The sequence below is a fragment of the Setaria viridis genome, chromosome 1 (genome assembly GCF_005286985.2).
Source record: "Setaria viridis chromosome 1, Setaria_viridis_v4.0, whole genome shotgun sequence".
Classification (NCBI taxonomy): domain Eukaryota; kingdom Viridiplantae; phylum Streptophyta; class Magnoliopsida; order Poales; family Poaceae; genus Setaria; species Setaria viridis.
In genome coordinates this window covers 3,255,571-3,268,184 of record NC_048263.2, presented here as the reverse complement: position 1 = coordinate 3,268,184, position 12,614 = coordinate 3,255,571, and the positions used below count along the sequence as shown (strand labels likewise).

Below are 12,614 nucleotides of genomic sequence, written 5' to 3'. Positions count from 1 at the left end.
TTTGCCCTTAGTTCCAGCGGGACCCACAAGACATTTTCTAAACAAATACGGAGAACAATGACATGCGTACATGCTGTTGATGAAGTACGCAATGTAGTAGCTCACAGATGAGTAGCCTCTCTCCGACGACACGAAGTTGCTAGCGATTTGCACGCCCGGGCGTGCTGCTCCATCTTTGAGTAGTCTATGCGCAGTGGCAGACCTAGCAACCAGACGAAGCCTAGGTGTAGAAAAGTAGATGGAAAAATACTACACATCTTAATGAGGAGGTGATCTCTATATATATGGTCAATATGGCTTGGAGTACAAGAAATACATTAAATGTATAAGAAAATGATAAATACATTCTAAAATACATATATACTTCCTAATACCTGTCCGCAGTCGAAGAAGGAGGATCACGGACGCAAAGACTGGACCTAAACTCAATAAACAAAGGAGTCGGCAGGCCCTTCGTCATGACATTCGCGAACTGATGAGAGAACAACACATGGAGGATCCGGACCTCACCCAAGGCCACCTTCTGATGGACGAAGTGAATATCAATCTCGATGTGCTTCGTGTGCCGATGATGCACTGGGTTGGCTGTCACGTAGACAGCATTTACGTTGTCGCAGTAGACAACAGTGGCCGAAGCAAGCGGGACATGAAGCTCCTGAAAAACTTGGTGCAGCTAGCAACACTCTGCCGCAGCATCAGCCATAGCTCGGTACTCCGTCTTAGCACTAGAACGAGACACCGTGGTCTGACGCTTGGAGGACCAAGACACCATATTGTCGTCGAGGTAGACGCAGAAGCCGGAGGTGGAGCATCTAGATTCCGACCAGCCAGCCCAGTCGGCGTCGGAGTAGGCAGTTAGAGACTGAACCGGACCGGTGCCGATGTGAAGCCCGGAGGAGAGCATGTCCTTTACATAACGCAGGATGCGCTTGATTAGGGCCATGTGGGGCTCGCGTGGGTCATGCATGAAGAGGCACACCTGCTGAACAGCATACGTCAGGTCAGGTCGAGTTAGAGTGAGGTACTAAAGGGCCCTAGCAAGACTCCGATACTCATAGCCGTCCTGGAGCTTTGCGTCGTCGTGTGCCGAAAGCTTGGCATGAGTGTCAACGGGAGTCGATGTAGAGTGACACTCAGCCATGCCAGTACGCTAAAGAAGATCCAGGGCGTACTATCGCTGAAACAGGAACATGCCCTGGGAGAAACGCGTGATGGAGATACCGAGGAAGTGGTGTAGGTTGCCAAGATCCGTCATGGCGAACTCGGAGTGAAGACGCCCCATGATGTGCCGAAGAAGAGTTGAGGACGAGGCGGTGAGAACGATGTCGTCGACGTAGAGCAGCAGGTAGGCGATACTCAGCCCCTCTTTGTATACAAGTTGTCGGTGGAGGTGACGAAGCCAAGTTGTCGAAGGAAGGAGGTGAATTGCTGGTACCACGCCCTCGGGGCCTGCTTCAGTCCATACAAGGACTTTTATAGGAGATAGACGTGATCAGGGGCGGCGGGGTCGACGAAGCCGGGAGGCTGCTGGCAGTAGACAGTCTTCGCGAGGTGTCCGTGAAGAAACACATTCTTCACATCCGGCTGGTGGATCAGCTAGACGCTAGAAGTGGCGATGCTAAGGATGATCCGTATCGTCACCGGTTTGACGACCGGACCGAAGGTCTCGTCGTAGTCGATGCCGTGACGCTGGGAGAAGCCACGAACCACCCAGCGCGCCTTGTGCCAGGCGAGGGACCCATCGGCATGGAACTTATGCCGGAAGATCCACTTGCCCGACATGACATTGGCACCAGACAGTCGCGGGACTAGTCGCTAGGTGTTGTTGTTGATGAGGACCTGGTCAACCATGGCGGCACGCCAGTTGGCATCAGCCAGGGCACTGCGATAGGTCGCCGAAATAGGAGAGGGCAGAGAAGAAGTCGAGGCTGTCATGCGGTAGTAATGGCGCTGCTGGATTGCCCCTATCACAGACCGAGTGGAGGGGCAGGTAGCGACGAAGAGGGCGTGAGCAGACACACTGAGAATATATGTATTTCACAGGAAAACACCACACACCCTAACGAGGGGGGTGACCTCTATATATATAGCCAATATGGCTTGAAGTACAAGGAATACATCAAGTGTATAAGAAAGTGATAAATACATCTTAAAATACACTTACACTTCCTAATACTAGGCGAAGCGCAAGGCGATATGAATTTTGTTTTCAATTAGGTATGCACACATAATCACGTATTCGCAGCATACTCTATACTCGTAAATATGGATGGTAACACATGCACAAAGTGATAACACTAAATGCATCCGCATGTACATAATTTGTAGACATTTTGGTGGTGGAATCGTATTATTATGCATCTACCATCATACTAAAAGTGGTTTCCAGACTTGGCTACTCTCGTGGTCGCCCAACCACCATCCTCGGTGAAAAGGAGGAATGAAGCAGCTCTACAAAGATTACTCTATCTTATGACCATTATTATTAAATTTGGTTATTTCCTTGGTCATTGCTAGCTAGCAGCTAGCCTCAAAAATAAAATTGTAGGAGTTGCAAAGAGAAATAAAAGAATTATGAGAGATCATCTAGTTTAATTTAAAGTTTAGTAGCAAATGTGCTCGTGCGTTGCACGAAAAGAAAAAAATTCATATGTTTGCAAACTTTCGCTATAGTATTTTTAAAACTGGACATGTATTAACTTAGACATTGCATTGCGCCATATATTACAATAACCATATATAATAATGTTAGTTTGACCACGACAAATCAGCTCAGACAAGCACAACACACCGGCTCGTTGGATAACAACTTCCGGTTGTGCGAGCACCCGAAGAAATGCTTCTACTAGGACCTGGTGCAGCACGCCGGCTGGAGGGCCAGCCGTCATTCAGCTGCTCCATGCCCAATTATGGCTTTCCTCGGTATCTCAAACCTCGCCACACTTTTGATGATCAAAGTTAAATAATTTTAGATGATATCGCTTGCTCATACATGTTTGGAATAACTAAGATCGGATGAACAAGAGATTAAGCTATCTATAGTTTGGATTAAGAGATCCACGGGACCAAGGCAGGACATAATTCTCGAGTAAAGACATGCAAATCATATTCCCACAATCGTCGTAGCACTTGCTGTGGTTGCTCCCCCTCCCCTCTTTTTTTGCCTTCTTTCCCGTCGGCACCGACGCTCGGCGTCCTCGACCCGCCGCACGGCGTGCTCCAGTGCGCCCACCCGTTCCGCTAGCACGCCGCTCACCGCACACTGCTACGTGTTCCGCTCGCACAGCGTCGCCACCATCTCCATCACCTTCCTAGCATCCAGGCTGCCGTTGCCTGCAGCGGCACATGCTTCCGCCGCCCTCCTAATCTCTGTCCCCGCCGGCTCCTGGGGCCTCGGCGACTCAGGGCGCAGTGCTGGCGTCTATGTCGCAGGCACAGGTTCATCCGTCACCATCTCCCACTCACCCTCGCCCTCCACGTCTGATCCTTCCAATTTGTGGCCGTCAAGGTTCGCCCCGCCTTGTGCTTATCCCATTTCCTCCGCCTCTTCCGGCTTGTCATCAGCTTTGTTCCCGGCCACCACCACCTCTTCGATCTTGCCGCTATGCTCCACCGCATCCAGGAGGTCCGAAGCCAATGCTCCCTCGTCGGCCATCTCGGCCGTCACCCCGCTCGTTTTGCCATGCACTACTGCCGCTCGCCCTGCCCGTGAACAAAGCAAAGGCTGGACCTCAGGTCAATGTAGTAAAGTTTGGGGATCTTTTTGCAAAATTATCAAGAACTACTCCAAGGACTGCGGGTTGATTACGAAAAAGTTGAGAAACTTTTTTGCAAAATAACTATGACGGTTGGAAGAAACAACTACACTTTAATATTAGATAGAGATTAATGATTGTTTAAAGTTCAATAGGGTGGTGATCGATTTTATTTGGTTCCTTCCTACTTGATCATTAAGCCTCCAGTAACAAACCCAAACCCTCTGATCCACGGGATATCTAATTATTTGTCACTGTAAAAAATGGCGCTCCTTCAAAAATCACTTTTAGAATTACATCTACATTTTTGCTACCGGAGAGAAGTTTTAGCAACAAAATTGCCATTTTATTCTCCGTGGCATGACATGTCACCCTCCATGCTGGATTCAGCTTGCGAAATGACCCCGTGCCCCTGGCCTCCCCGCGCGCCGCTCTTCTCTCTCTCCGTCTCCCCCTTAGGACCTGCCGCTGTCACCTCCTCCGCCGGCCGTAAGGCTCGCTTCGCCGCCCGCGGGTCACCGCCGCCGTCGGGGCCGTGCCTCTCCTCGGCAATGGTGCCCTCCGAAGCTTCCTCATCTCCTACCCTGAGTTCCTCCTGGCCACGCTGTGCTTCTCTCCCTCGCCGCCCTCCGCCGCGTGTTGCGACGGCAGCTCGCACCGGGTGAGCTGGCCCGTGGCGGGCATGCTCCCCTTCATGCTCGCGGGACTAGTTCCTCTAGGACTCCATCGTCGGGTACATGTTTGCGGTCAAGGACCTCATCGTCACCGCGCTCACCTGACTCTTCTACATCCTTTGCATGCACCCGCACGTCGAGCGTAGGATCCTCGACAAGCTCAAGTCTCTACATCCCACCGCCACCGTCGCCTGCACGCTCCAGCTCACGTCCTACCTCCACGTCGCGGTTCTTGACACGCTGCGGCTGTTCCCGCCGATGCCGTTCGAGGAGAAGGAGGCGGTCGGCGGCGACATGCTGCTAGACGGCACGAAGGTGACCAAGGGCACTAGGGTTATATTCTGCATCTACGCCATGGGCATGATGGAGCAGATACGGGGTAGCGACTGCCACGAGTTCCGGCCGGAGCGGTGGCTGTCTGATGTCGGCCGGGTTCGGCACGAGCCGAGCCACAAGTTCGCCGTCTTCAACTGCGGCCCTAGGAGTTGCCTCGGCAAGAACCTGAGGCTCAGCAACATCAAGGTCGTTGCCAGCGGCGGTGGAGCAGCGCATGCCGGTGCGAACCCGGCGGAGCGAGCTAGCGGCCCCAAAGGTGCGAGTGGCTGGCCAGGTCCACACCGGCGCCATGAGCCACGCGGCGTGAGGCGATAGGCGGTAGCGGGAGGAGGCACCTAAAGGGGCCACACGACGCGAGCTACAGGTAGGAGCGAGATGCGGCGCGCGGGAAGCAGAAAGCTAGGGGCACGATGGTGAGTCTTGAGGAGGAGACGGAGAGAGAAGAGCGGCGCGCGGGAAGCATAAAGGCTAGAGGCACAGGGTCATTTCAGGAGCGGCGTCCAGCGTGAAACCGTGACATAGCGCGCCACGGAAGCTAAAATGGTAATTTTATTGTTAAAACTTCTGTCCGGTGACAAAAAATGTTGATGGAATTTAAAAAAGTGGTTTCTCGAGGAGCAGCATTTCTTTCGGTGCCAAATAATTAGATATCCCCTAACCCACACCATCGCGCCCGGCTCATATAAAAAGCCCCGGAGCCGCTTGCGGGTTGGACTCAAACCAAACCTCGCCGCCGCCCCCGTCTTCTCTCATCCCCTCTTCCTCCTCTCCTATACCCTCCTGCAATCCCACCGCGCTCCCCCTAAACCCGCACCCGCAGCGGCGCTCCTAGGGTTTGCTCCGCCCCCGAACCCCGCCCTCCGATCGCTCCGATTCCGAGGTAATCCGCTCAACCCCCGCGCCCTCTCCCCGGGCCCGAGCTAGGGTTTCCCCTAGTCCGCTTGTTTGCTCAGATTCCGTTGGTTTTCGTTCGCAGGCGGCGGCTTCGAGAGAGCTTGCGGCGGCATGGCGGGGTACCCGGAGGACAACCAGCACGCGCTGAACGGGTACGAGGAGGAGGAGGTCGACGAGGAGGAGGGCCACCCCGGGAGGCGGGGAGGCCGGGATGGGGGCTCCGGGTACGGCGATGTAGGCGGGGAGGACGGGAGGGGAGCCGGCGGCGACTCGTCGGGGTGAGCGATCTAGGCTCTAGGGTTCCGATTGGTTCTGGATTTCGAAGGGTGCGGGGAGCAGGAGAGCTAATATGCTTCTTCCTTTTGCAGGAAGATTTTCGTTGGAGGCGTTGCTTGGGAGACGACTGAAGGTGAATTTCTCTGACATTTACTACTGATTGGGCGTGCCTCAGAGTCCGATTTGTCTAATTTGGATGCTATAATTAAAACAATGTAGAAGCATGCGGTAGAGAATAGCTGCAGGTCCCTTATTATGGGTGGACATGGCGTTTTTTTGTTGTGGAAAGTAGTGTTTCTGTTAGCATGCTTTTGGTACATGCCCAACAGCCAGCAGGGTACATATATGTTGGCCCTTTTTCCTTGTTTGCTGCTTGATGCGTTCGGGTGTAATAGCTTAATGTTATCCATGTTTTCTGTTGTACTTTTTGATTGCCAACGGCAGTATTTGTTATGTTGCTCAACACTCTGCTGTATTTGTACGATGGATGTAGCATGCATGTTTCCATGCGTTAGTTTGCCATTTTTTGTAACTCCTAATGGGTTTAGATAAATTTATGGAATGCCAGGGTGGCTGGTCATAAAAATTTATGTGCATACTTGTTGATGTGCTTGATATGAACATGGTTCTTAAATGCTTTCTTTCTGCATGTTCTGCCCAACATATTTTTTGTAGACTGCACTTAGCACTTCTGCTGAAGCATATTTTCAATATAGCGCACTACAATATGATGCTGAAATTTGCTTTTTTTTTATAACCATTGAGTATTTGGATCAAGTGTACACCAGCAAGAAAAGACTGTTCCATCTTGTACAAGCCATGTACTTTGTTCTCTTAACACATTGTTTGTCCCTCGAACCACAGTAGATTGTCAAATTAATATTTCTGTTTTGTTAGTACAGAATTGACACTACCTGGATATGCTGCCCAAATTAACTAATCTATCAAAGTAATGTCTAGGGTAGATGTAGTGAGATAGCTTGAACATGATCATGATCCCTTTTAAATGCTGGTATAGATACACTAATATGGTTTATTTAAGAAGATTCATATATTTTCTGCTCCAAAGATAGCAGTCATGGGTGCATGTCATTTGTGAACTAGGTTGCTTTGACATGCATCTGTCAATTGTTTCTTGGATAATGTTTCTAGGTCTGATCTTATGCGAAATATGTTCACCCTCTTATCTCAATAGACCGTGTTGCTACTTTCGTGATTTTGTTCTTTTTTCCCAATTGACAAATCTGTATGGTTTATTTGTTTGTATGTAGAAACCTTCTCCAAGCATTTTGAGAAGTATGGGGCAATAACTGATTCTGTAATTATGAAGGACAAGCATACTAAGATGCCTCGTGGATTTGGATTTGTTACATTTTCTGATCCATCTGTTATAGACAAGGTTTTGGAGGATGAGCACGTTATAGATGGCAGAACGGTAGGACATCTAAATTTAGATCGGCCGTAATGTGGGACCTAAGATTGCAGTTTACTCTCATTTGCAAGCTTCTGCAATTGAATAGTTTAGTTTGTCTCGACCCCTCTCAACGTCTTGTTTATGCAGGTTGAAGTAAAGAGGACAGTCCCTAGGGAAGAAATGACCACCAAAGATGGCCCCAAGACAAGAAAGATCTTCATTGGTGGGCTACCACCATCACTAACTGAAGGTAGGTGTTTGCTACGAATGATGAAATATTTAATACATTTTGTTGATGATACTGAAGGTACAAAATTTCAGATGAGTTGAAGGATCACTTTTCCTCTTACGGTAAGGTGGTCGAACATCAGATAATGCTTGATCATAGCACTGGGCGTTCAAGGGGGTTTGGTTTTGTCACTTTTGAAAGCGAGGATTCTGTTGAAAGGGTCATATCAGAGGGGAGAATGCGTGATCTTGGTGGGAAGCAGGTTAGATTTTTATTGTGTTTTGTTGTAAACTCTGTAGTAGCAGTAAGCCGTAGTAGCTTTTGTTGAACATGCAGCTGTCTCATATATTTTTTTTCTTCAACTATACTTTAACAAGGAAGAAAAAGAAATATATTCATGTTCATGTGCTACAGAGTAAAGGACCATTTTTTTAGGGCACAAGGAGTTTAGCACCTAATTTGTAATCACCTGCTTGAAAGTTCTGAATGGTGCTGTGTAGCTCTCTAGCATATTCCAACTTGCTTGGGACTGCAAGGTGGTGGTGTTGTATTCTGTGGTTCCTCTTTGGGCAGCTGTTTTTTTCTGCTGGATATCTTTTCGTTGGTATTGCTCATTGTGTTTTCCATAATGTATGATGTTTGGGTGTGTGGTATTTATGCATTTCTCATTTTTTGGTCATACATACTGGAATTAATCTAAGATATATGTACCCATTAACTGAAGATTATTTACTCTACTTCAAGCTGAAGTGATTTGTAGTGATGTTAGTTTCTTCTGTATTATTTTGTTTTCAGGTTGAAATAAAGAAGGCTGAACCAAAGAAGCATGGATCCGATCACAGCAGTAACGGTAGATCTAGCCACGGGGGTGGTGGTTACCGCAATTCTTACCGTAGTGGTGGAGCTGGCAGCGGCAGCGGTGGCAGCGGTGGTGGCGGTGCTGGCGGTGGTGGTGGTTATGGGTATGGTGGTGCTTATAGGTCTGCTGCGGCAGGCTATGGATATGACAGTGGTGCAGGAGCAGCAGGATATGGCTACGGTAGAGGGTATGGCTATGGAGGCAATGCTGGCTTTGGGTCTGGTTTTGGCGGTGGGTATGGTGGTTCCATGTATGGTGGCGCTTATGGTGCATATGGTGCCTACGGTGGTGGTGCCTATGGAGGGGGTGCTTATGGAGGGGGTGCATATGGAGGCGGTGCCTATGGTGGTGCCCCAGGTGGCTATGGTGCCAGCGGATATGGCGGTTATGGGGGAGCAGGTGGAGCAGGTGGTGCTGGTGGTGGGAGTTCAGGTGCTCGGGGTTCTAGCAGGTATCATCCATATGGAAAATAAGCGACAAGTTTAATCTGGTTTTCTAGGGCCCGGGGGTTCCTCGTGCCTTCTAGAAGTTCAGTTTTCATGTGAGGCCACACCTAATCAGCGGCAATGGAACATTGTTGGGTTGAACTTAGTCGCTACTAGAGCAACTGTGTAATTGCAGTTGCTGAGCCCGCCCGCCTGCCTTTGTTTGCTGCAGAAGCTACACTTGAAACCTGTGTTGTATTCTTTAGTTTGGTAATATGCAGAGAGCTTAGAACCCTGAGAAACAAACGCTTTATGGTAGGAACAGTATTTGGTGCGGTAGAACTATATTTTGTGCTGTAACATTGCTTTTTGGAGCAATTAACAATTGCCATCTGTGGTGATTATAATTAGGAACTCATTAAAGGATTTGGTTTTAGTCTTCAAACTGATTGTTGATTAATATTCTTGACATGGAAACTACGGGATGCCCAGGAACAATGACATAAATCTGAGATGTTTGGAATCTGTTTGTACATATTTGCAGGGAATTCTCGCATTCTGGTGGAACGATTTGTTGTTTTGTTTCTGTACGTCTGATATTTTTTTATGATTGGTTTGCGTCCGTGTTAGAGCCCATCGAGGATTCCAATCTTGTAAGCGTGCAGAGATACAAGTACCGTATTTCTACGAATGCAGGGGAACACAGCAGTAACACTGCAACGCAGCCGACCCTAAATAACTTTGCAGCGCAGCTTATAGGTGGAAGGCGAAGAATGATCCCTTCCGAAGAGGTCGAATTCAAATATGTTATTCCTGAGGCTAATTGGAATTCAGTCAATGTTCTCGATGATTTCAAATTGGAGGGAATGAACGGAAAAATATAGATACTCACTCTCTTAGTCCTGAAATATTCTATAAAGGATCTTAATAAGTCAAACTATTTTAAGTATGATTAACTTATTTGACTTAAGTATGATTAACTTACAGTCAAATGTTTGCGATGATTTTATTGAAGTGAGGATTGGAAATTCTAACTTCCATGCCCCCACTGTCCATAACCAATAATATTAACCTCCACTACGTTAAAAAGGTAACTATAAAAATATATTTTATAATATACTTAATTGTACTTACTTGATAGTTTAAATAAATATTGTTCTTTTTCTATAAATTTGAACAAACTTAGATAGTTTTATTTATAATACACTCAGATTTCTTATATTTTAGATGGGAGAGAACAAATATATACATGGTAACATATTGTTATCATATGAAGGCAATCTAAAAATCCCGTTCGGGAAAATTTCTTCCAAAACAATTTTACCGGTGAAGTAAAAAATAGTAGTTTCACTCCACTTCCAATTTATTTTAACCTTGATCTACAAAATAATCTCACCATACATTTCCTCATTTTACGTAAAACAGGTGAAGTCGAAACCTACTAAAGTGCCTCTGTGCCATACTCTACTCGAGTCTGCTCGGACGTTCTTATCCACGCGCTCGTATTTTACATGGGTTGCGCTGCACCGCTCGTGACCGGCCGTCGACCCGCGCCCCACCGCAGAGGCCATAACCTATAGCCGTGAAGCCCTTTTGTCAGCCACTGGCCACGCACCACGTTCTCGGTCGGTCGGTTCCCCTCGTCCTCTTCCTTCCTTGGTTCCTCGTCCTCCATCCCCTCCATGTGCCCCACATGCGCATTTACCGCCATTAAACACCTCGCCCCACCCCCCGTTCTCTGCTCCCTCCCACGCGGGCACGCGGCTCCTCCGTTTCGCTCCCACGCCACCGCACAGCAAAACCCCGGCCGGCCTGCTTACTAAAACCCTGCAGCAGCGGCGGAATCAGACCACCGGGCTCGGGACCTCGGGTACACCGAGGGAAAGAAATGTTGGAGGCCGCGCGCGGGTGGCTCACGCCCGCGGTGCTGTTCGTGCTCGTGAACCTCGTCATCGCCACCATCGCCGTCGCGTCCAGGCTAATGTCGCCAGGGACGGGGACGGCGGCGCCCGGGGGTGTCGACGAGGTGGGCGGCGGGCGGAGGGCCCTCCTGCGGGCGCCGTCCCTCGCCGTCGACCGCCTTCGCGCGTCGTTCAGCTTCTCCCGCCTCGGCGGCCTCGCCGCCGACCACGCGCCGCTCTTCGACTACGCGGCCGCGGAGCCGTCCCCCCAGCCGCCGGCGACGGGGGCCGCGGCGGCGGCGGGGAACGGCGGCCACGACGATGAGCTCGAGCGCGAGGAGGTGGTGTGCATCGAGAGGAGCCGGTCGGAGGCGGCCGCGGAGCTGGCGCCCAGCAGCCAGCGTCCGCGGGCGAGGAGGACGCGGAGGGCGGCGGCGGCCGAGGAGCCGGCGCTCGCGCACGACGTCGTCGTCACCCCCGCGCGCGCCCACCGCGCGGCGGCGGTGGCGGCGAGGGAGGCCGGCGCCGTCGCCGTCGCCGGGCGCGGCGAGGAGCCGGCGGTGGAGGTGGACGCGCGCGCGGACGACTTCATCCGGCGGTTCCGGGAGCAGCTCCGGCTGCAGCGCCTCGACTCCATCCTCCGCTACCGGGACACGCTCCGCCGCACCGGCACCGCCTAGTAGGTTCCAACACGAAATCGCAGTCGCCGTAGGGGGCTAAGTGCAATTACACCTCGCATAGAGGTCGAGGCCGAGGGTGTATCGGTAAAAGTTCCAGCATATGTGTCAAGAACTTGCCTTGTCTGACAATATGCAATGTATTTTTTTTCTCCCCGTAATCTGTGTGTGAGCTTTCATACGTGTTGCTTCTTGATTGGGCCGTTTTGGATACCAAACGGACCTCCCCAGATGGTAATCTTTTGCAATCAGTTTCCCGCTTACTAATATCAAATGACTAGCTCGTAGCTGCCTTAATGGCTTAATCCTGAAATGGGTTATAAACAAAAATCCTGAAATGAGTTATCAGGATCTCAGATGCCCAATTTGTGTCGCAATCAAGAACACGCATGGCTTCTTTGTATTTTGCTAATTAACCTCATCTCCAAGAGTCACCGTGGAACTAATTTTCCAAAAAAAAAGAAGAGTCGCCGTGGAACGTCGTGCGGCTCTACCATCTGTGACCTGTCTGCCTTTTATATGTTCAAATCAAAAAAAAAGGGAGAAAATCCATCAGCCTGCATAACGCTTCACACTAACCCTGCCATTAGCTACATTCTCTTCGTCAACCCTGCCATTAGCTACATCTTCGTCCAAACCTTGTCACCGTTATGGCTAATTAAAATATTTTAGGTGTACCGGTGTTTGTACATCTAAATATAGGGTATGTTTAGATGCATACAAACACCTATAAATTAGAATCAAAACAACCTATAATTTGGTATAAAGGGTCGATCGAGTTGACACGGAATGGGCATTCAGAATTTGACCCCTGTGCGAGCTGAACAGTTGCTTTGCCTCTCTAGTTTGGTCAGAGGCAACCTCAAAGGCCTGTTGCTAACAAGGGCATCACCCCCGTGGTTGTGATAAGCAAGTGGAACAACCAGGGTAAGCGGAAACAACCACCACGCGTGCACTGCAGCCATGTGCGTGTGCCTCGGGCTGAGCCCCCTACGGTACACGCGCATTCGCGTTGAAAAATAGGGGGCGTTGGCCTCCTAGCACGGAGTATTACTGTTATGTAAGATTTGGGATTTAGGTCTCCTATCCTCTAATGTATACTTACTTGTATGTACAGTAGTAACAGTACTCCCACCATTCTAAATTGTAGGTTGTTTTAATTTTTTAAGGTTCA

General features: G+C 49.7%; 3 protein-coding genes across 3 annotated transcripts; all 3 read left to right on the top strand.

Annotated features, from left to right (window-relative positions):
* The first annotated feature begins 4,552 nt into the window (after positions 1 to 4,552).
* On the top strand, positions 4,553 to 5,080 carry LOC117847546 (alkane hydroxylase MAH1-like). Its single transcript, XM_034728769.1, has one exon. It carries the CDS (start codon positions 4,553 to 4,555, stop codon positions 5,078 to 5,080), a length of 528 nt encoding a protein of 175 aa, XP_034584660.1.
* Positions 5,081 to 5,478: 398 nt separating this feature from the next.
* On the top strand, positions 5,479 to 9,307 carry LOC117838185 (uncharacterized). Its single transcript, XM_034718113.2, has 7 exons — positions 5,479 to 5,645; positions 5,742 to 5,937; positions 6,028 to 6,068; positions 7,207 to 7,370; positions 7,497 to 7,599; positions 7,671 to 7,840; positions 8,374 to 9,307. Exons 2-7 carry the CDS (start codon positions 5,771 to 5,773, stop codon positions 8,908 to 8,910), a joined length of 1,182 nt encoding a protein of 393 aa, XP_034574004.1. The 5' UTR covers positions 5,479 to 5,645; positions 5,742 to 5,770; the 3' UTR covers positions 8,911 to 9,307.
* A 1,164-nt stretch (positions 9,308 to 10,471) lies between these two features.
* Positions 10,472 to 11,691, top strand: LOC117842805 (uncharacterized). Its single transcript, XM_034723320.2, has one exon. It carries the CDS (start codon positions 10,751 to 10,753, stop codon positions 11,441 to 11,443), a length of 693 nt encoding a protein of 230 aa, XP_034579211.1. The 5' UTR covers positions 10,472 to 10,750; the 3' UTR covers positions 11,444 to 11,691.
* Positions 11,692 to 12,614: the final 923 nt, after the last annotated feature.